At 41.8% G+C, this 23,834-nt stretch overlaps 2 protein-coding genes across 2 annotated transcripts in view; both read left to right on the forward strand.

Annotated features, from left to right (window-relative positions):
- The window catches only part of LOC127312990 (uncharacterized), a 73,935-nt gene extending 62,793 nt beyond the window's left edge, over positions 1 to 11,142 (forward strand). Inside the window, exon 7 of the mRNA XM_071819902.1 lies at positions 10,856 to 11,142. The gene's annotated coding sequence lies outside the window, so the exon portion shown is untranslated. The remainder of the gene's footprint in view (positions 1 to 10,855) is intronic.
- Positions 11,143 to 18,294: 7,152 nt separating this feature from the next.
- LOC127313022 (proteasome subunit beta type-6) lies at positions 18,295 to 23,332 on the forward strand. The gene is made up of 8 exons (XM_051343561.2): positions 18,295 to 18,550; positions 19,628 to 19,704; positions 20,516 to 20,571; positions 20,891 to 20,963; positions 21,063 to 21,174; positions 21,772 to 21,845; positions 22,425 to 22,499; positions 23,068 to 23,332. The coding sequence occupies exons 1-8, from the start codon at positions 18,418 to 18,420 to the stop codon at positions 23,197 to 23,199; spliced, it is 732 nt and encodes a 243-aa protein (XP_051199521.1). The 5' UTR covers positions 18,295 to 18,417; the 3' UTR covers positions 23,200 to 23,332.
- Positions 23,333 to 23,834: the final 502 nt, after the last annotated feature.

Genomic DNA, 23,834 nt, shown 5'->3' on the forward strand with positions numbered 1-23,834 from the left:
TCAACTCACTAAAGTGCAAAATGATTTACTAAAAAATAATTCTAAAGAGAAACATGCTTATGAAGTAACAACTAGAGGAGGTGTCTCTACCCAGGATCCTCTATATCCTGAAGGGCATCCCAAAAGAATTGAACAAGATTCTCAACGAATTGAACCTAGTGCTCCTTCTAAGAAAAAGAAGAAGAAACATAAAAATGTTGTAGAATCCTCTGAACCTGTTAATGATCCTAATAGTATTTCTATTTACGATGCTGAAGCGAAAGTGGTAATGAAGATGATAATAATAATGGTAATGATAAGAATGATGTTTCTGATAAAGAAGAAGTTGAAGATGAACCTGAAAAGCATGCTAAAAATAAAAAGTATACTAAAGAAGATTTTATTGCTAAGAAACATGGTAATGAAAGAGAACCTTGGGTGCAAAAGCAAATGCCTTTTCCTGCTAAGAAACTAAAATCAAAGGAAGAAGAACACTATAATAAATTTTGTGATTGGATGAAACCTTTATTCTTGCAAATCCCTTTGACTGATGCTATTAAATTGCCTCCTTATTCAAAATATATGAAAGATATTGTTACTAACAAAAGGAAAATCCCCAATGAGGAAATTTCCACCATGCTTGCTAATTACTCTTTCAATGGCAAAGTTCCAAAGAAGTTGGGCGACCCAGGTATACCTACTATTCCTTGTTCTATTAAGAATAATTATGTTAAAACTGCTCTATGTGACTTGGGAGCCGGTGTTAGTGTTATGCCTTTTTCTCTTTATAAGAGACTTTATTTAGATAAGTTGATACCTACTGATATATCTTTGCAAATGGCTGATAAATCTACTGCTATTCCTGTTGGTATATGTGAGGATGTTCCTGTTCAAGTTACTAATAAGTGCTTGATATTAACTGATTTTGTTGTGTTGGAAATGCCTGAAGATGATAATATGTCTATTATTCTTGGGAGACCTTTTCTTAACACCGCAGGGGCTATTATTGATTGCAATAAAGGAAAGGTTACTTTCAATGTTGATGATAAGGAGCATACCGTTTATTTCCCCAAGAGGATTGATAAAGTATGTGGAGTCAATACTATTTCTAATATGAGAACTAACAAAATTGGAACAATTGATTGTCCTATATATGAGCCTAAAGAAGAATATCAAACTCTTATGATTGGATCCATATCAATACAATTCAAGGTAACATGATTGATTTGAGGTTTATTTCTTCCTATGCTATGTAAAATTTATTTGGTGGCAAGACTTGATCAACCTTGTTAACAAATACTTTTTTTTATATGCATAGAGGGGGTAAACAACATCTCTTTCTTCCTCCACTTGTTTTATTTGATGTAGCACTTTTGATTTGCAAAGCTCCTTAGTTAATTAGAGATTTCAAAAAATTTCCTGGCCAATAATAATAAACTTAATACCCAGAAATGTGCATTTTTCAAAGTTTTCAAAAATTCACAAAAATTATACTGTTGGTCCTATTTTTCGAAGAGGCACCTGGGAGCACCTGGCGATGACCAGTGGGGCACCCCAGGGGGCCACCCCACCAGCCGGCGCGGCCTAGGAGGGGGGCGCGCCACCCTGTGGTGTGGGCCCCTCCTTGCCCCACTTTGCCATCTCTTTCTCCCAGAATCTTCTCTCTCCCGAAAAAACTCGAACCAGCTTTCTCTCACTCGCGTTTTTGCTCAAGAGCTCAGGATTTTTCGATCTCTTTGCTCAGCCCAGATTTCTGTCTGAAATTTGGCACATTTGCTCTCCGGTATGTGACTCCTCCAATGATCCAAGTAGAATTTTGTTTGGTTGAGTATATCTTGAATATTTTGCTGCTGTAGGTAACATGTTTAGTGAGCTTGCATGCTTGTTCTATGATGTAAAAACTAATTTTGATGCATGATTAGTACTCTAGCAAGTTCCTATAGTAGTTCCCCTTGATTATATGTCACCGAATCAAGTTTTATATCACTTGTTGAAAATTTTCAGAAAAGGAAGATGAAGAAGTTCAACTTTGGAGAATTGTTTCAGAGGGGAACAACCAGCACCGGGAGGCCTTCTAGGACCGCCACCCGACTTAGGCGATCGTACAATGAGGATATTATCGCGCCTAGCTTCGCGCCCGAAGAGGACAATGGGGCTCCTAATGCTTCTTCTTTTCCATGCTATGATTTTCTGAGAAATGCAGGGATATTGGATGATTTCTTCACCCTCGTCAACAGGGCGGGCTTAGCCGCCTACGTGGGAGATGAAAGGGAGCAATACTACATGCTCACCAAAATCTTCGTCGAGAGCTTCAAGTTCCACAACAAGCAATATGGGCCGACAGTTGCATTTAAGATTTATGGTAATCCTATTACTATGGATTTAGAAGCATTTTGTGTTGCATTGGATATTGCCCCTGTAGGTACAGCAAGGAGGATTGATGACAACCCCCGGGATCTGTTGGAGCTCTATCGAGGGATCACCGATGATGATTGTCGCACCATTCAGCGTGGCAAGATAAGAAACATCCAACTCCCCGCCATTAAGTACTTTGCCTATTACATTGCTACTAGCATTCTTGGTAGGGAGAACACTAGCAATATTTCTAGCTACCATCTTGCTTTCTTGAATGCTGCACTTACTGGACAGACATCATATCATCTTGGTTCTCTTATTGCTCGCCGCCTGTCTAACAAGGGGCCTATTTTTGGAGGAACTATTGCATTGCGCATTTTAACACATTTAAGACTTCCTCTTGATTCTAATGATGTGCCATTAACCCCTAGGAGACTTGATATTGCTGCTATGAAAAGCCATCATTTTGTTACCGCTGATTCCACTTTAGATAATATGGTCTATAGAATGTTGTTTGCTGATGGGGGTGAGAAGGAAATTCCTCTTCCCCAGCCAGGTTTGTTCAGTATTGGCAGGCAGCCATGGTCGCGCACTAAGGAGGAGGTGGAGGAAAAGATGAAGATACAAGACTTCCACCAGCAGCATGACTCCGAGGATGCCGAGCCGTCCTACGATTACACCGTTACGTACCCGGGTGCTTCCTCTAGCACATACCCGGAATATGATCCATCTTCGTCGTACCACGGAGATGCTACCTCATGGCCTCGCTGGGGTTGAACTCCACTTAGGCCAAAAGCCTAAGCTTGGGGGGAGGTATACCGACATCACTCATTCTTTGCATATTATGGTTGCTGAATACTTGTATATACTTGTTTTGCTTCTTTGAGTGGATTTCTAATGAGAGGGAGATGATATTTGGGGAAGTGCTGATTGAAAACAGATTCTGGGCTGTCACCATAAAAATTCTCAAAAACAGCCAGAATGTTATTTTGCGAAGCCAATTTTTGAGCATGTTCCCCAGGTTGTTATCTAACTTTCATTAGTTGAACACTTTTCGATTTGAGCAGTGGAAGAATTTCTTCAAAATCGAGTACTGTACTGCTGTCAAGTTTGACGAATTTCTGCTGCTTTGTGTTTATGTGGCTCTTCTAGTTTGCCATTTCTTGTTTTCGCTTTGTTTTTTTTCCTAAAACACAAAAAGACCAAAAATATTTCTGTTGTTTCTCTTCACCATTTGTTTATTTTGGTTTCTTGCTTTTACTTTGCTTTATTTGCTATCGTTGGTTTGCTATAAGAAAATCCAAAAAGATTTTGCTTTGTTCGCTTGTTTCCTTTTGTTCTTGTTTCTAATTCGAAAACACCAAAAATATTTGTTGTTCTTCTTTGGTTTGTAAAGTTCATTTTGAGTTCAATGGTCTTCGGTGGCTGGAGCGTGGTTTTCATTTCATATTATCCAAGCTACACAAGTGAAAGGCAATAATGACGATCTACGACAATTGGATTGTGGTGAGAGGCTGGTATGAACTCTATTTGTTTTCATTTTTGTACATATACTCATCCATGTGAGCATGCTTAATTGGTTTATGTGAGGTATATGTCATTTGAGAAAGTCTAGTAGTTCATGATCTCTCATGTTTAGCTCCAATTTATTAATATGAGTAGCATGTCATGGATGTTTGCTTGCATTGTTTTATTCATAAGTAGGTATAGCATTGTGGTATCCTCCTCTGAATAATTCATTTATATCGACTTGGCACATGCTCACGCATGCATATGACTGAACAAAAGTCAATTAAGCCTCGATGATTTACATTGCTTCAGAGTTCTTGTATCAATTTTATGCCTTCGTTAATTTATTTTGCCGCAAGCATGATTATGACAGTTACTGCTCTCTTGATTTGTCGCTCCCCAGTCTATTGCTAGCCTTCATTTGTACTGAGCCGGAACGCTGCTCGTGCTTCCAAACACCTGAAAACCAAGTTGTTCCAAAGTGTCCACCATAAATACCTATGCATGGCATTTCAAACCATTCCAAGTAAATTCTCATGCGCTACCTTTAAAATTTTCAAAATGCTTCTCAATTTGTGTAATGTTTTATAGCTCATGAGGAAGTATGTGGTGTTTAACTTTCAACCTTGTCATTTACTCTTGACGGACTTTCATTATGGACTAGTGGCACATCCGCTTATCCAATAATTTTGCAAAAAGAGCTGGCAATGGGGTTCCCAGCCCCGATTAATCAAACTTCATTAATAATTCTCTTCACATGTTTTGCTCTGATTCATCAGTAAGCAACTTAATTTTGCAAATAGACACTCCTCCATGGTATGTGATTGATGGAAGGCACCCGAGGATTCGGTTAGCCATGGCTTGTGTAAGCAAAGGTTGGGGGGAGTGTCACCCATAATAAAACTAAAATACGTGTGTAAACAAAAGAGAAGAGGGATGATCTACCTTGCTGGTAGAGATAACGTCCTTCATGGGAGCCGCTCTTGAAAGTCTGGTTGGCGAGGTAGTTGGTGTACCCATTACCATTCGTTGACAACAACAAACACCTCTCAAAATAATTTTACTCTTGTTTTAAAAATGAAAAGCTCTAGCGCATGTTAATCCCTGCTTCCCTCTGCGAAGGGTCAATCTTTTATTTTTATGTTGTGTCTCCATCCTTTCTTTGAGCACTATCTTGAGAGCACAACTGTCATTCTTAGTACAATATGCTTGTCTCAAAATATTATTGATTGTGGTATAACTTTGATGCTTTTATCTTTGACAATCTCTATTTCTAGTCTTTCTATGAACTTCAGAGGTGCCTGAGCATTTATGTTTTGCTATTCAAATACAGGCAAGCGAGATACCACTTTATCATACTCTTTTATGAACATTGCAATCCTGCCTACAGACATGATTCATGATGCTTATTATTAATTGTTGGTACCTCTCCATGATTGACATAGCTGTTAGATGATCTTATTTGCATGTATCTTATTATGAACTGCTTAAGTATTAGCCATATCATGAGAATATATACATCATATGAGCAAATGTGTTCGTGAAAGTTCTTTTATCGCTCAGTTGTTAACTGAATTGCTTGAGGACAAGCAATAAGCTAAGCTTGGGGGGAGTTGATACGTCCAAAACGTATCTAATTTCCCGAACACTTTTGCTATTGTTTCGCCTCTAATTTGTGTATTTTGGATGCAACTAACACGGACTAACGCTGTTTTCAGCAGAACTGTTCTGGTGTCTCGTTTTTGCGCAGAAATCCAACTTTCTGGAAAATCCTCGGAATTTATGCAGAAGGCCCTATTTTCCCAGAATACTGACGGAGCTAGAAGGACAAGTAAGGTGGAGGCCCGAGGGCCCCACACCATAAGGCGGCGCGGCCTAGGGGGGGCCCGCGCGGCCCTATGGTGTGGCCCCCTCGGTCGGCCTCCGACGTCCCCCTTCGGACTACTTATTGCCTTCGACCTAAAAACGCACGGGAGGAAGTCGAAGTCGCCAGAAAGCCTCCAGAACGCCGCCACATCGCGAAACTCCGTCTCGGGAGCCAGAAGTCTCCGTTCTGGCACTCCGCCGGGACGGGGAATTGGAGGAGATCATCGCCGCCATCACCACCGACGCCTCTCCATCAACCAGCAATGTTTCCCCCATCCATGTGTGAGTAATTCCCCCGCTGTAGGCTGAAGGGGATGGTAGGGATTGGATGAGATTGGTCATGTAATAGCATTAGATTGTTAGGGCATAGTGCCTAGTGTCCGTAATTGGTACTTTGATGATATTGTTGCAACTTGTTATGCTTAATGCTTGTCACTAGGGCCCGAGTGCCATGATCTCAGATCTGAACATGTTATTATTTCATCATGATATTCATTGTTTATGATCTTACCTGCAAGTTGTATACACATGTCGCTGTCCGGAACCAATAGCCCCGAAGTGACAGAAATCGGGACAACCGGAGGGGATGGCGGTGACGTGAGGATCACATGTGTTCACGGAGTGTTAATGCTTTGCTCCGGTACTCTATTAAAAGGAGTACCTTAATATCCAGTAGATTCCCTTGAGGCCCGGCTGCCACCGGCTGGTAGGACAAAAGATGTTGTGCAAGTTTCTCATTGCGAGCACGTATGACTATAATTGGAACACATGCCTATTGATTGCTTTGTACTTCGACACCGTTTTATTATTATCTGCAAATGCCCTGCTATGATTGTTACATGAGTTTCTCTCATCCATGCAACGCCCGTCATCCATCCCTGTGCCTACAGTATTTTAATCCTGCTGTTTACTATAATTACTACTGCTGTTTCTGCTACTCTGCTGCTGTTATTTCACTACTGCTACTACTATAAAACTGTTACTACTGATAAACTCTTGCGAGCAAGTCTGTTTCCAGGTGCAGCTGAATTGGCAACTCCGATGTTAAGGCTTCCAAGTATTCTTTGTCTCCCCTTGTGTCGAATCAATAAATTGGGTTTTACTACCCGCGAAGACTGCTGCGATCCCCTATACTTGTGGGTTATCAGGGGCATCCCCAAGCTTAGACTTTTCACTCTTCTTGATCATATATCATCCTCCTCTCTTGACCCTTGAAAACTTCCTTCACACCAAACTTCTCATAAACTTCATTAGAGGGGTTAGTACTCAAAAAAAAATTAATCCACTTTAGTCCTGTAGTGACACATTGCAAGAACTCAATAAAACATTAGCTACAGCTCTCCACGTCTAGAAAGCCTTACTTAAAGTCCACAAGAGACAATGCAAAAAACAGAGACAGAATCTGTCAAAATAGAACAGCCAGTAAAGACGAATTTTTAAGAAGTACTTACGTTGCTCAAATCAGAAAACTCAAAACTAATGAAAGTTGCGTACATATCTGAGGATCACTCACGTAAATTGGCAGATTTTTCTGAGTTACCTACAGAGAGACCTACTCAAATTTGTGACAGATAGAAATCTGTTTCTGCGCAGAAATCCAAATCTAGTATCAACCTTCTATTAGAGACTTCACTTGGCACAACAATGCAATAAAATAAAGATAAGGAGAGGTTGCTACAGTAGTATCAACTTCCAAGACACAACAAAACAGTAGCAAAATAAAGACATGGGTTATCTCCCAAGAAGTGCTTTCTTTATAGCCATTAAGATGGGCTCATCAATTTTAATGATGCACTCGCAAGAAATAAGAGTTGAAGCAAAGGAGAGCATCAAAAAGCAAGTTCAAAATGCATTTAAGTCTAACCCACTTCCTATGCATAGGAATCTTGTACACAAATAAATTCATGAAGAACAAAGTGACAAGCATAAGAAGACAAAACAAGAGTAACTTCAAAAGTTTCAGCATATAGAGAGGTGTTTTACTACCATGCAAATTTCTACAACCATATTTTCCTCTCTCATAATAATTTTCTGTAGTATCATGAGCAAACTTAACAATATAACTATCACATACAGCATGCTTTTCATGATTCATAAACACATACTTTTTATCAAGTTCAAAAATAATGGGATTAAAACTTCCAAACCAACTTTTATCAATAATATAACAAGATGATTGATCATTCTCAAGAGATATGGGACTCATAGATAAATTCAAGAACTCTCCAATCCCATTTTCATTAGTAGTACAATTAATATTATCAAGTAACATAGGACCATCATCTAGAGATTTATCATAAACATTTGCTAAGCAAAACTCTTTAGTACCATGCATTTCGACATCAGGCACAAACAAAGCATTATCATAAGATTTATCAAAGTAGCAAGGATTATCATAGATAACAGTAGCATAATTATTCTCACAAGTTTTACTCATAGGTAATTTTTCAAGAGAATCCACAGGAACATAACATTCATCCTCCTTTGGTAAGCATGGAGGACAATCAAATAGTGTAAGAGATAAAGAGTTACTCTCATTAGAAGGTTGGCATGGGTAGCTAATCCATTCTTCCTCCTTTTGTTCATCACTCTCCTCTTCTTTTTCATCCAATGAGCTTTCAGGTTCATCAATTTCCTCCTCTTTTTCATCCAATGGGCTTTCAGGTTCATCAATTTCTTCTTCCACCGGTTCCTGCAAATTGTGAGTGCATTCTTGTGCATTAATGAGTCTCTCTTTATAATCAGTGATATAAGGATTATCACTGTAACTTTCTATGCAAAAATTAAGGATAGAAGAGACATAATCTTTAAGGTCCTTACAAACAGCACAAGTTTTATAATTTTTAGACATGAAGGATTCTATCTCAGAGGCTCCCATAAATAAGACAAATTGTTCTACCTCTTCGAACCCAAGACGAATATAGCTATTCCAATTATAGTTCTTAATTAAAATTTCCTCACTAAAGCCACATTGAAGTTTAAGATGTTTAGTATCCTGTTGAGAGCAACAGTTTATATCATGGTGTTTAAGCAAGATTTTAGCAATTGTATTCAATTTTTCTATCACAGCACTCACAACTTTACCCGTTCTTGATTCTCTATAATTATTATAAAATTCTATAAGCTCCAACATGGTTGTGGGTTCTTCCATAACAATAGTTTTTATTTTTTCGGTTTTTCAAATTTTTATGGATTTTTGGGTATAAAATAAAACAAGACAAAAAGAAACTAAGCAAAAGTAAACTAACCAAAATAATACTAGACAGAAATAAACTAAGCGAAAAGAAACTAGACAAAAGTAAACTAAGCAAAACAAAATAAAATAAAATAAAAACAGAGAGAGAGGTAGAGTGTACTCCCCAGGTGAACTTATGAGTAGATCTATGCCTCCCCAGCAACGGCGCCAGAAAATAGTCTTGATAACCCACAAGTATAGGGGATCGCAACAGTCTTCGAGGGAAGTAAAACCCAAATTTATTGATTCGACACAAGGGGAGGTAAAGAATACTTATAAGCCTTAACAACTGAGTTGTCAATTCAGCTGCACCTGGAAAAGCACTAGTAACAGGGGTGATGTGAAAGCAGCGGTAATATGAGAGCAGTAGTAACAGTAACACAGCAACAGTAGTAGTAACACAGAGGTAATGGCACCAGAAAATAGTTGATACTACTTCCAATGACATGTAGAACGAGTATATGATGATGAGAGATGGACCGGGGTTCCCAGCTATCTACACTAGTGGTAACTCTCCAATAACAAGTGTTGGGTGAACAAATTACAGTTGGGCAATTGATAGGATTGAAAGCATTAAGACAGAACATCAAGATTATTAATCATGTAGGCATGTTTTCCATATATAGTTATACGTGCTCGCAATGAGAAACTTGCATAACATCTTTTGTCCTACCAGCCGGTGGCAGCCGGGCCTCAAGGGAATCTACTGGCTATTAAGGTACTCCTTTTAATAGAGCACCGAAGCAAAGCATTAACACTTGGTGAAAACATGTGATCCTCATACCTACGCCTTCCCCCCCAGTTGTCCCAGTTGCTGTCACTCTGGGGCCTTTGGTTCCGGACATAGACATGTGCATACAACTTGTAGATACAATCTAAGCAATAAGTATAGAGCTTAAATCTAAGATCATGCCACTCGGGCCCTAGTGACAAGCATTAAACATAACAAGATTGCAGCAACAATAACTTCACAAACTTTATAGATAGACTAATCATAATGTATCATCCATCGGATCCCAACAAATACAACACCGATTACATCAGATGAATCTCAATCATGTAAGGCAGCTCATGAGATCATTGTACTGAAGTACATGGGAGAGAGAGTACCAACTAGCTACAGCTAGAACCCGTAGTCCATGGGGGAACTACTCACGGAGCATGATGGAGGAGATGGCGTTGATGGAGATGACTTCCGGGGGCACTTCCCCGTCCCGGCAGGGTGCCGAAACAGAGACTTCTGTCCCCCGAAACGGAGTTTCGCGATGGCGGCGGCGCCCCTGGAGTCTTTCTGGAGTTTCGTCAATCGGTATCGCGTTTTTAGGTCGAAAGGGCTTAAATAGGCGAAGAGGCGGCACAGGAGGGTGCCTGGGCCCCCCTCACAATAGGCCGGCGCGGCCAGGCCTGGGGCCGCGCCGCCTTATTGTGTGGTGGCCCCTGGCCCTCCTCCGACTCTCCTTCGGTGTTCTGGATGCTCCCGGGAAAAAATAAGATGTTGGGTCTTCGTTTCGTCGAATTCCGAGAATATTGCCCGAACAGCCTTTATGGAACCAAAAACAGCAGAAAACAGGAACTGGCACTTCGGCATCTTGTTAATAGGTTAGTTCCGGAAAACGCATAAAAACATTATAAAGTGCGAGCAAAACATGTAAGTATTGTCATAAAACAAGCATGGAACATCAGAAATTATAGATACGTTGGAGACGTATCAACCATTTCGAGTCCGTCTTCCGGATACTATTTTTTCAAGCGTTCTTGTGTAACAGGGGGTGGGGGGGTAAAACTTGAATCAGAGTGTACATCATGATTAGTTAGTTTTCTGATACATGAATGGAAGTACAGACATCAGACGGTGAAAACTGGTGCTACATCTCCAAAAAAAAATTGACACTGCAAATTTTGTGTTTTCAGTTGATAAGGTGATTCGGACTGTACCTTAGGTTGCAAAGCATCAAGTGGATGTAGGGTTTCTTGCAGATCTGCTTTTCCTTTCTTCTTGTCCGGTGGGAGCTCTTCCCCGTCCAGACAGGAGCAGGTGTTTTTTTATGGGCTTTCTTGTGTTGTGCGTGGTGGAAGGAAAAAAACCGACTGAAAATGGCTTGTACTGAAATCTGTCTGTTCCGGGTTAATGAAACAGACACTTTTTTTCATTATCCAAGTGTTTTTCATTTAAATGAAATACACAGCTGTCTTCATTTGATTGGTTCAGGAAAACTGTCTGTTTTCGAATTGAAAAACAGCTAGCTGCTAGCTAGTCACTCCCTAAATCTAAAATATGTTTCATGAGCGGAGGGAGTACATCTAAATAATTTATATTTCAAAACCGAGCTAATACTATAGAAAATCAGCATTATAACTTGTGTAGGCGATCCGGTCGATCGGCCTGTAGTACTTTGTAATGTCTTTGTAAGCCGTTCTCCATTGTTGTTGGGTCTTAGAGGGTTAGACCCCAGGGCTGTCGTAGCTAGATTCGTAGCCGGGCTCGCCTTGAGCTTTCCATCTAAAAATAAGATTACGAACTTGAAACAGTACAAAATCCAATGGCGTCTATGCGCCTTGCGATCGAGCAAGAGACCGAGAAGGACTGGACACATGGACATGATATAAGGATCCGTATCGATCCTGGCTCTAATTCTTCGAACACGATAACCTGTGTTGGAGAGGCTTTTTATGGTAGGGATGGAACAATATTAACCGTCTAATCAACAGATCCAACGATACAGTTTGATCAATACTAGTTGAGTTTAAGAGTAGTATTTTTCCATCCAAAGGCAGATTTGGCAGGCGTAAAAAAGGAGACATATATATGTAGGTAATTAGGTTCATAACATTTTTTGCTGCTTATATTGATTATGCTATTGCTCTCATGTTTATTTCGGACTCTGATGGTCATAGGGCAGCTTCAGTCGCACAACTTCAGTAGCATTTCTGTATGACCAGCAGGAACTGGGTGTAGAAAGCTCTTTTCAGTAAAGTAAATTGGTGCAATGATGTCAAACGTATGTATGAACTACATTAACTGCTATCAAGTATAAACCCTTGACACAGTGCGCGTCTACTAAATTGTTCCGGAGGGAGTATTGATATTTGATTGAAAAATTATTATTGTCGTACTGTTTTGTGCAGCCAGTTGTCATGTGATGCATTAAGTTTTTTTTAATGAATACCTTCCGTCCAAAACCTTGGAGCCGCCACAGTTGACACTAGTAGAAAACTAGTTATAGATGGGATTCTATTTCTGTGGCGCATCAGTTTTGCGTGCGCCACATAAACTATTTCGGGTGACGCACCAGAGAAGGTGTGCCACAGAAATAGCTTATTTTTATGGCGCACTTGACACGCATGCAGAAATATGGTGGGGCCCACACCCGGCCAGCCTCAATCATTGGTTTTATTATTTCTGTGGCTCACAGGACCACGTGCGTCACAGAAATAAGACATTCACGACCCACCAGCCTTGAGTGCGCTACATAACTAAGATTTTATGTGGCGCATCACAAAGACGTTTGCGCCACAGAATGTGATCTTTCTGTGACGCACCTGACCCATGCGCCACAGAAAGAAGCTTTTTCTTCTCCACGCAACTCCACCCCTCGCCTCTTTACCTCTATAAAAAAAAAATAGATAGAAACTTCAAAAAATATAATCCTTCGACATGCCCATGTATTATGTTATCTAGTACCACTGAAAAATAACAAACATGGACTTTGACTTTTTTTTGCAAAATTGCATTGCAAAATCATCAAAATGCATTTGTTGTTGCATACGAACTCGAAAAAAAACGCACAATATATAAAAATAACCGGGAGAAAATTCTACATCCGAATTCACTTTAAAAAATCCAGATCGTACCCCGACGCAGAATTGTATGGATGGCTCGACTTCTTCCTCGTCACTTTCATATGATCCTATGCAGTGTAAATTTCCAATTCGTTCATTCTATTCCCCAATCCTCTCGAGATTTCGTTGAGGCCGCCCAATCGGCGGGAATTTGCTGGCCAGGCACGGTCACCTTCGGGTGATCAGGCACACGGCCGTCTTGGTGGTCGCCGGTCACGCATCGTCCGAGCGATGTACCGTCCTTAGTTTTGTCCGTCGACATCCACTTAAAGTCTTCAACACCAGGTCGAGCTCTCCCTCTTCTATTCTAATTTCTTTCATAGATGAGTGTGATAGGCGTGTGATTTAGATTTTTGGAGCTGATCTGTCCCGATTGCTCGTGAAATTTAGGTTGAGATCGTGTAAACAGTTTGTAAGTTTAGGCTAACATTTTGCAGTGATTTGTTTTTCGTTGTCTATAAATTCTAGCTATGTTGTTTGTGTGGGTTCTCTATAAATTTAAGCTTCATCGTTGACATAGGAGAGGCACTTGAGCAAATACATTTTCACTGAAATAACTTCTATCGTTTAGTTTGCAATGGAGCCAACTCGTCATTTTTTTCTTCGAAAAAAATATGTTAAAATAGAAGAGCTGTTATAATTTGCAACTATGAATAAGGACTACTCCGTACTACGTACTTGCAGTTTGAGCAAACCGTGTATTCTTGGAAACCCAATCAACTGATCGTAGCAGTCGGCACGAGTCGGACTCCGGTTCCGGATCAGACATGAAGACCGAACGTGGTAGCTATTCGACTTCCTGCACGCTAGCTGTGTATAATTACGCAACCGGCCGCGCGCCTGTCTTGTGTGTGCGTCGCGCGCGGTGACCAGCAAAGCAGAGAAAATCGCCTCACATCCTACGTCTCTGGTTCGATGGTGATTCTAGCGATAATTCGCGCGCACAAACTTCTGGACACCATAGGGGACACCCTGCTGTTCTCCGTCAGTAACAACATCTTCCTCCCGGTGCGCAGGCACCGCCGCCTGTTCCTGGACCTCATGGCGCTGCCCGCCGTCCTCTCCGCGGCGTTCTACCTCTTCAAGTGCCTCGCTGTCGCCCCGGACGATGTCGTTGCCACGGCAGGTCTCTATCCCAGCCTGCTCGACATGAGCATTTACGACTTCATGGCGACCTGGCTGGAGAGTGACCATCGGCTGCTCCCGGTGGCGTACCTAGTCGCTGGCATCGTCGTCAGGTTGGTGACCTACGTCGCCACAATATCCGCTGCTGTTGCGGCAGCACGCTACGAGTCTGGCCAGGAGTGGGAGGAGGAACTAGAGCAGGAACATGACAATGAAGAAGAGAACGAGGAGGAGGAAGAGGAAGAAGAGATGGAGGAGGAAGAAGAAGAAACAGAAAAAGAGAGGCAGCACTACACTCTGCTCTCCTTCCTTGGCACGGTAAAAAGCAACCTCGCGCGACCTGCCAAGATCATCTGCTCCAACTGGGCCTTGAGTGTGGCGCTGGACTTTCTCTTGGGTAAACTTGGTCAAGGTGTGCTTGACAAGGCAGAATTCATCTACCCCGCAATGCTGGTCATCTTTCTGGTGCATTTCATTTGCGAGGTCGCCGTCATTGTGTCTGTGGCAGAGGAGCCGGCCGGCGAGAGCGCCGTGGGGCGGGCATGCTGGCTCATTCGGGGCAAGTACGAAGAGTTCCTGCTTTACCGGGTTGGGGAAATTGTGATTAACCTGGCGTTCATGGGAGCGTGCGCCCTCGTCGCCATGGCGGGGTTGCCACAGCAGATGGACGCGGGCGTCGCGTGCCTATTGTTCGGTGCACACCAGGTGTTTTCCGTTGCCAATCTTACGGGATACTACTTCGCGTGCAGGAAGAAGGAAAAGCATAAACATGACAAGGCATGTCACATTGATTAATAATAGAGAAAATTAGTAATTCGTTTGGTTTCTACTTTTTGTAATCTTTTCTAGACGGGTTATTTTAGTTGTTAGCTATGTGATTGTATGGTTCTCTATGTGTGCAAAAATAAATACATATTTTTACAAAAAAAAAACTCGTCATGTGTCATGTCATGTGTTATTGAATTGCTAGAAGCATGTGTTTCGATGTTAACCTATCGCTTTCTTCCATTAACCCTCCAATTATAATCTCTCTCACGTTGCTCATAGTGGAGCGGCTAAGGTGAAATTCTAGCTGCCCCCACCCTACCTCTCCGTATCTCTCCCCGCCGCGGCTGCAGGGAAGCTAGCGTGCAGAGCCCCTCCTAGCAAATGGTGGTGCGGGCTTTTATCTCCGAGCACGACTAGTAGCGGTAGGGACCTTCTCTTCCTCACGGTCGCCTCCCGCGATACTAGCCTCGGTTCAGATTGTTCACAGAAGAGATGGGAAACACAAGAGAAGCAATTGAGCTGGGGAAGAAGATGGAATCATGCCGGTGTGAGAAATCATTTTCATCTACTGCCCACGAGAGAGGCGTTGTAATTTTCTACTCGTAAGTCAAAGGACCAACGATGGCTCGATTAATTGTTAACGATTTTTGAGGCAAGGTTAGTTTCTAGAGTTTAGGAAGGAAGGCAAGCATTCAATGGACGTATGGAAAAGGTCCGAGAATCACATCTCAATTTAATTCAGATCTGTTTGTTAACCTGGAAGGCAGGGATTGGATGTAACTTTCTTTTGTCGGGAGGGGGCTAGGCTGGACGATGCAAAAGCCAACTTCGGTATAGTACTACCTCTGTCCAAAAAATGGTATCGCGGTGTCTAAATACATTCAACTTTAGACAAATTCCTGACATCTTTTTTTTATAGCATCATACTCTTTATTGAGTAATAATAGATGTTACATCGCTTATGAGAAGAGGTATGATAGATTAGGGGGGGGGGATTCTCAAGGCAAACTTGCTGCACTTGTCCCCGTGCCAACCTAGCTAATTCATGAGCTACAGAATTTGCTTCACGATAATCATGTTTAAATTGGATCTTCACAAACTCAGTCGCTAGATGGTAACAATCATCAAGGATTGCCGCTGCAACTCCACTGGAATAGCCTCCATTATTCATTGCTTGGATCACGTCCATGTTATCAGAACAGCAAATAACTTTGTTGCATCCTAAAGATTGAGCCAGGATTAGGCCTTACTTCAGAGCATGAATTTCCGTTGACATGCTGTCATGGACAAACTCAATCCTGCTATTGCTCGCGGCGACAAAGTTTCCTTGGCTTTCTCGGATTACCGCACCCGTAGTTTCTCGAAGATCATCCGCGTCGAAAGAAGCATCAACATTGAGTTTAACAAAACTATGAATGGGTTTGGACCAGCCTTTTGTTTTCATCTTCGCCTTGGGTGAGTTTTCCGTGGTGAAGTTGGAATAAATTGCTCCAATCGCCATCGCCGTACCCACAGGCTCTTTCACCTTCTCACCATGTGCAATCTGCCTTCTCTCCCACCACAGGTACCAGCAGGTAATTTCCACCAGTTTGGGTGTATGTGTCTGTCCCAAGATCGTTGTTGTTTGATTTTCAACACACAACAGGTGCTCCAGAACAGCTTGTCCTGCATAGTCTATATTAGAAGCCCTCTCGATCGTAGCATCTTCCCATATCAGCTTTGCCTGATGGCACTGAAAGAGCATATGTTTAGTGTCCTCCATATCAACCTCACAGATCGGACATTGGCCACTAATCTTTATGTGCCTGTTTGCTAGTACCACTCGACATGGTATCGTTTCCTGCATCAGTTGCCAAATGAAAATCCTCACTTTGGACGGAACCCACATACTCCATATTTTATCCCACATTGGATGCGGGTTTATACTTCCAGCTCCACCACCTCGCTGTAATTTATATCTATACTTACTCCCCCACTCTGTATGATAGGCTGACCGAACTGAGAAAGTCCCTGTTTTGGTTCGGCTCCAACCTATGAAATCCTCCATATCATGTGAAGGCAGTGGGATTGCCATAATTCTATGTGCATCCACATCCAAAAATGTTTGGCCCACCAAATCAGCATCCCATGAATTTTTGATTGGGTCAATTAGCTCAATTACATTGGTACAAACATTCTGCCCCTTTGGTGTAAGGACCTTAGTGAGTAGCTTCCAGGGATCCATCCATCTTCCTAGATTTTTACCTGATCTCCCTTTCCAACTCGCCATATGTGTCCTTTCTTGAAAGTTTGAATACCAGACCATATACTCTGCCAAGTGAAGGAGCTACCTTTCTTTAGAGCTGCATTCCGGAGATCCCCCGAGGGAAAATATTTGTCTCTCAGAACTCTTGCACACAGGGATTCCGATTCAGCCAGAAGTCTCCACACTTGTTTTGCTAATAATGCTAGATTAAAACATTCCATATCTCGAAAACCCATGCCTCCCTGCATCTTGGGTATACACAATTTCCACCATACCAACCAATGCATCCTCTTACGATCAGCACCATCACCCCACCAAAAATTTGACATCGCCGTAGTGATTCCTTTACATATCTGTTTTGGAATCTTAAAAACCGACATCGCATAAGATGGTATTGCTTGCGCTTTGAGAAGCACTTCTTTTCCACCTGAAGATAATATCTTCTCCTTCCTCCCATTTATTCGCTGGCAAACATGGTCTACCAAAAATTGGAAAGAATCTGAGCGATACACTCCAACCATAGCCGGTAGCCCCAAGTATTTGTCACTAAGAGCTTCGGTCATGATGTCTAGCTTCATGCATATGGCCTCCCGATCATCCACTAAAGTATTTGGGCTGAAAAAATAGTTGATTTAGCCGTGCTAACCAATTGTCCAGAAGCTCGACAATAGGTTTCCAAAATGCGCTTAAGGCAGTCCGCGTTCGCCTCATCTGCTTGCATCAAAATAAGGGAGTCATCAGCGAATAGAAGGTTTGATATTGTCGGCACCTCCCTGCACACTTTAACACCAATCAATTGCTCCTCCTCTTCAGCTTTTTCCAAGAGTCCCGTGAGCCCTTCCGCACATAAAAGGAATATATATGGGGAGAGGGGGTCGCCTTGGCGTAGTCCTCGGCTCGGGGAGAATATGTCACTCTCCTCTGAATTCACACGTACCCTGTAGCGTACATTATTCACACAGGTCATAATCCTCTTGACCCAAGACGGATCAAAACCAAGCTTCAACATTATCTTCTCGAGGAAATTCCAGTCAACCGATCATAGGCTTTGTGCACAGAAGCCCTTCTTTCCTTGTCTCCTTTTCTTTATCGCATGGAAGCACTCATATGCTACCAAAATGTTGTCTGTAATAAGACGATTCCGGAAAAGAGCCACTCTGGGTCCCGACATCTTTTTTTTTTGTTGTTGTTTTGGACGAAGGAAGAAATAGCATAGATTGATTGTAAGAAAAAAAGTTTCCTGGTTCAAGGATAAATGGGCCGAGCCCATCCTGAGTTCCTGAGTGTCGTGCGTGCGGCGCTGCCGTAGCGCACGCAGCGGGCGGTCGATAGGAGCTCCCTACCGACCCGGACACACCTCTCCTCCCCTCTTTCTTTCTTGCGAGGGAGGCCAGGCTGCAGACTCCACACACCGCCCACCTCGTCGCGCTTCAGGTCTCCGTCGCCGCCGCGGAAGCCGCTAGCGTTTGAGCCCGCCGATCTCCGCCCGGCCGCCATGGACGCCTCCTCGCTCATGGGATCCTCCTCCGACGCGCCCACCTCCGGGGAGCACCGGATGGGCACCACCATCGTCGGCGTCTGCTACAACGGCGGCGTCGTCCTCGCCGCCGACTCCAGGACCAGCACCGGTATGCTCCCCCTGCCTCCGATCCCTCCGTGCGCGCGCCTGGCGCCGGTGGTTTTCCCTTCGGCGTTGTTTGGTTTGGGCGTCTCGTGTCTGATTTCGCTCGTAGATCGCGGGGAAACCAGGGGCGAAGGCAGAGGAAGAAATCAGTGGCGGTCGGCTCGTTCATTGTACTGTGATCTTTCACTAATTACCTAGTACTAGGTGGTGGAGATTCGCGCTTCGCCGCGCCACCTGCACTTCGTCCTGGCAAATCGTTGTAGTACATGCTATCATTTCTTTTGATTGCAAATTGAAATTCCCAAGGATTCCCCATGAAAGGTCTAGCAAATAGCGTCATCTACTCGTGTCACTACCAAAGAGCATTGTGTAGTAGAACAACTCATTTGCAATCCTTATATCCACATTATCATTGCTTTATTTTTAGTGTTATATTTGGGAAAATATTTTTCAAATATTGGATTGATCTGAACAAAGGATTGATGTTGGATTCATCTGAACCCAATGGTTCTGTACCAGCTCCACCACTGGGTGAAACCTAGGGATAATCCTGCTGCGGTTGCTATATCTTTCGTAATTCGGTGTTTTGCGCTATGTTAGTTGCGACATCAGGGAAATTGTCTGTGTTTGCAGTCGACGAATAGTATAGGTTCTGGAAGGAAGCTGGACATTTTACGTTTAGAAGTAACACCATGTATGTTTAATTCAGGAACTCGAAGTGCTCTTACATATATGATATTATGGACTGCCTTGCCATAGAATTAGAGGCAACCGGACCCAGGGTTTCTTATGATACTTATCACCAGGGCAGTGAAGGATTAGAAATATGTGCTTCCTTCTGTCTGAGACTGCTGTGCTTTGTTTGTCAAATTTGGAACCTTGAATAAATGCCAGCTTAGTACTTTTTACTGAGCTACTGGACAACATGCCACCATAAGGTGTTTACTGCTGTGCAATTTCCTTAGCCTTGCAAAGTCTTTCTGCTTATGTCCCAACACATGAAACCGGCATTGGTTTGTTTTGCTCTCTGGATTTTATTTGCTTGGCTTAATATCTCTCGTTGCCTTGTCTTAATTCACAGGAATGTATGTGGCGAACCGTGCTTCAGACAAGATTAGTCAGCTGACTGATAATGTCTATGTCTGCCGCTCTGGATCTGTAAGTGCTTATAACTGTGTTGAAGATTGGACACTTCTCATGCTGTTCTCTGTGTGTTATTGTGTTTTTGAGATTTAAGTAGACACTGTTGAGTTAGCCAATTTCATAGCTGATGTAAGTATGTAACTTTCATTTGTCTTATGGAAGAGTGGAACTCCCCGTGTTATATGACCACATAATATTGTTGATTTTCTGCTTTCTTGCTTGTCAGAAACCTCATTGTGTGTTCGGCAGTTCTCTTTCTCTCATATACATAACATGTTTCTCACTATCTTGAAGGCTGTTGATACACAAGTTATTTCAGATTCTAACATAACATGTTTTTGTGATTTTGAGATTTGAGTAGACACTGTTGTGTTGTTAGATTTCATAATTAGTACCTATCCCTCCGTCCCATGAAACATTTCTTAACTTTGTCTAAATTTTGGTGTATCAACACACTAAATAGTGTCTAGATACACACAGATTTGGACAAAATTAAGACAAGTTTCATGGGATGGAGAGAGTATAACTTTCATTCTTAATTATTGTTCCCTAAATCTAACAGTAGCGCTTGTTTAATTTATGGTCTTATATTAGTAAACAAAATAAAAACACTAGCTAGTAAGACAAGATCTTGTGTTATGGTTTTGCATGTCATCATTTTGTCATTGCCTTATCATTTCTTCTCTTCTGGAATAGTGGAACTCCCCGTTTTAAATGACTACATCATTAAAGTTTTTTTTCTGCTTTCTTCTTGGTAGCCAGAAATCCTGTTTTCTGTTCAAAAGTTTTATGTCTCACATATAACATATTTATCCTTTTCATGCAGGCTGCTGATACACAAGTTATTTCGGATTATGTGCGTTATTTTCTCCACCAACACACGTAAGTACTATGCAAAACACTGTAAAGCAGGACTGCATTGAATGAGTTAAAATAGAACCTAGATCTCATATGTCAATATAAGTTTACAGTCAATTCAGTGGCGGAGCCACAGCTAAGCTGTATGGTCAAATGACTACACATTTTTTTTGACAAAACAAGCTAAAAGTGTGTAAAAAATTACTAAAAATTTATACAAATAGATGTATTTGACTACACAACATCAAGCTGACAACACAGGGTTGCTGTTCAGGCTCCGCCACTGAGTCAATTGAGTATTTTATCTGCAAGATAGCTGATGTTATTTGTCCTTAATGTACAGTATTCAGTCTGGGCAGCCAGCTACCGTGAAAGTTGCGTCCAACTTGGTTAGGTTGCTAGCCTATCAGAACAAGGTATGGGCATTTGAGAACACAAGAATATTTATGGTGCTTAATTTCCTTTCACCTTCTTGAATGCTTTGCATCTCATTCTGATACTTATTATCAATGTAGAGCATGTTGCAAGCTGGAATGATAGTTGGTGGATGGGATAAATATGAGGGAGGCCAAATCTACTCAGTCCCTCTTGGTGGAACGATTCTTAGGCAACCATTTGCAATTGGAGGTAAATGCATCATTCCTTCCCTATGTTTGAGCATAAGATCCTTGAGTAGCTTGTATTACTCTCTTCCAACAAACCTTGTGCACTCTAGGTAGTACTCAGTTGCCTGTGGGTTGTATGAAAGTTCTATTAAGCACTAACCGCGGCGAGCGCATTGCCTCCGCTTTTCTCTTTTCTGAAGGATTAAAGCGCTAAGCGCACACTTAAGCGCTAGGCGAAGCGCTTAAGTGTGTGCTTAGGAGTGCTTAATTTAACGCTAGCTGTATCACATTATAGTGGGATGTTAATCATATGTGCGCTTAGCTCTTTGTCTCCGCTTTTCTCTTTTCTGAAGGATTAAAGCGCTTAGCGCACACTTAAGCGCAATTAAGCGCTAGGCATGTTGCCTCCGCTCAGCGCTTAGGTGCGCTTTAGTGTGCGCTTAATTTAACACTAGTTGTATCACATTATAGTGGGCTGTTAATCATATTCCTTATCCTTGTTGAGTGCAACGTGGCTGTGCTGAGAAACATTGAGAATACAATTTTGCTAATGTAGCTTTAGTGTATGTTATACAAGGTGCAGGTTCTCATACTCCTATGTCATTTTTTACATTTTCAGGATCTGGTTCCAGTTACCTGTATGGATTGATGGATCATGAATGGAGAGATGGGATGACCCAGGAAGAAGCTGAGGTACATCAGTCAGTTTCTCCTTGGAAACTAGATATCAATAGATCTTTTGCGCTGAAAATGGAGTAACAGAACATAGTTTGTTGTATGAGGTTTAACTATTTTGTTCACATAGATGTGTCCTTGTTTGGTTGTTTTTCTTTGGTTATGGGAGTTAGGCTATGAAATCTCGCTCTTATATTTCCTTAAAAGTGGAATAAAGCTTCTTCATGGATTTTGCGTCAGTTTCTCCTTGGAAACTAGATATCAATAGATCTTTTGCGCTGAAAATGGAGTAACAGAACATAGTTTGTTGTATGAGGTTTAACTATTTTGTTCACATAGATGTGTCCTTGTTTGGTTGTTTTTCTTTGGTTATGGGAGTTAGGCTATGAAATCTCGCTCTTATATTTCCTTAAAAGTGGAATAAAGCTTCTTCATGGATTTTGCGTCAGTTTTGTTCATCATTGACATCGAGTAAAGTGATTGTCATATTGATGGCAAACTCCAGAATTGTAGAGCAGAAACATCATTTCTCAGTCAATGATTTGTATCCTTGTGATGTAGCTCCTAACATGGTTTTTCTTCTCCTGATCTTGACAGAAGTTTGTGGTGAAGGTGGTTTCCCTTGCTATTGCCCGTGATGGTGCTAGTGGAGGGGTTGTTCGCACCGTTACTGTATGCCCTCTTCTCATGCAAATTTCTTGCTTTGTCCCTTTGTTCAGAAGTACATATTATCAGCGGAACTTGGATTAACTTAGACTTTTCTCCAATATATAGATGATAAAACCTGGCTGATTTGTAACCAGCAGTCAAACCTTGAAACCAATATCTGACAGTATCTTCTGATGGTTTATAAAATAAGATCAGTTAAAATTTAAGACCAAATTTGTCATCTTCTGTGGGAAATATTTTATAGCTATGCTCCTGTTGGCCCTTGATTTTCTAGAACTATTCTCAATTGGTTCATGTGCTGAAATACGCTAGGGTAGATAATTATAATTACCTTGAATAGCTCTTTTTTTGCAAAAAAAGGTCATGGTTGGTTGCAAAACTGTGTATAATGCGTGGCTGTAAGGCAGACTGTCAACTTAAATGTTGTGTCCTTTATAAAATTTTAGTTTCCATCTTCTACTTGTTGTGTAAGAAGTTGTTGTCTGTTTCCCAGAAGATTTGTGCCTACTTAGATATACTGATTTCTGATCTTTTTTTCGAGAGTAATAATGCTCATTTGTGATCATCACAGATAAACGCGGAGGGTGTTAAGAGGAGCTTTCACCCTGGTAACAAACTGCCACTGTGGCATGAAGAGCTGGAGCCCCAGAACTCTCTGCTTGATATTCTTGCCGCCGGGAACCCTGACGCGATGGTCCAGTGAATTTGCAGCGCAGACTTTCTTTGTCATCTTCGTACTGTACCTGGCTTGTTCTATATTTGAACTAGATTCTGCTGAATTATGTTCATCTACTGCTCAATCAAAAGGTAGCTGTTTTGGGCTCCATGCTTCTCCATTACTATTGTCAACACAACTGAGGCTTGATTCTGGTGATGACTCTTTTGGTGAGTTCGGAACCAAGACACTCACTATTATTCTTCGTATGACCTGTCCAGTCGTTGCTAATGCTTCCTGACGAATCCTCGTCGTCATCATCAAATAAAAAATGCTTAAGCTCCTGGAGGTTTATTGCACTTCCTGGCAAATCAAGCAAAGACATCATCGCCATTGTCAGATAAAATAAAATCGGCTTTATTCTCATCTCATCTTCATCAAACTCTATTTCAAGATCACAGATTGGGAATTCTGTTGAGATACGTTGGATTCAGTCATGTTAAAACCAAAACAACCTACATAAGAACTGAAAACATAAATGGCGACAAAGCCTCAGGTAACCTCATCCCCCCTGAAATGCGTCAAAGACTTCCACTAGCACTGCGGCCAGAATCTGTCTATATTATTATACCACAAGCTGCAAACTACTGATGCACAGAACGAACCAATCGCCAATGCACATG

The sequence above is a fragment of the Lolium perenne genome, chromosome 1, assembly GCF_019359855.2.
Source record: "Lolium perenne isolate Kyuss_39 chromosome 1, Kyuss_2.0, whole genome shotgun sequence".
Lineage (NCBI taxonomy): Eukaryota > Viridiplantae > Streptophyta > Magnoliopsida > Poales > Poaceae > Lolium > Lolium perenne.

What these genes read in the sequence shown, in the direction of transcription:
- LOC127313022 (XM_051343561.2), top strand. Translation starts at nt 18,418, where the DNA reads ATGGACGCCTCCTCGCTCATGGGATCCTCCTCCGACGCGCCCACCTCC. An exon ending in TGACCCAGGAAGAAGCTGAG is followed by an intron (nt 21,846 to 22,424) that starts GTACATCAGTCA and finishes TGATCTTGACAG; the next exon opens with AAGTTTGTGGTGAAGGTGGT. An exon ending in GGGTTGTTCGCACCGTTACT is followed by an intron (nt 22,500 to 23,067) that starts GTATGCCCTCTT and finishes TGATCATCACAG; the next exon opens with ATAAACGCGGAGGGTGTTAA.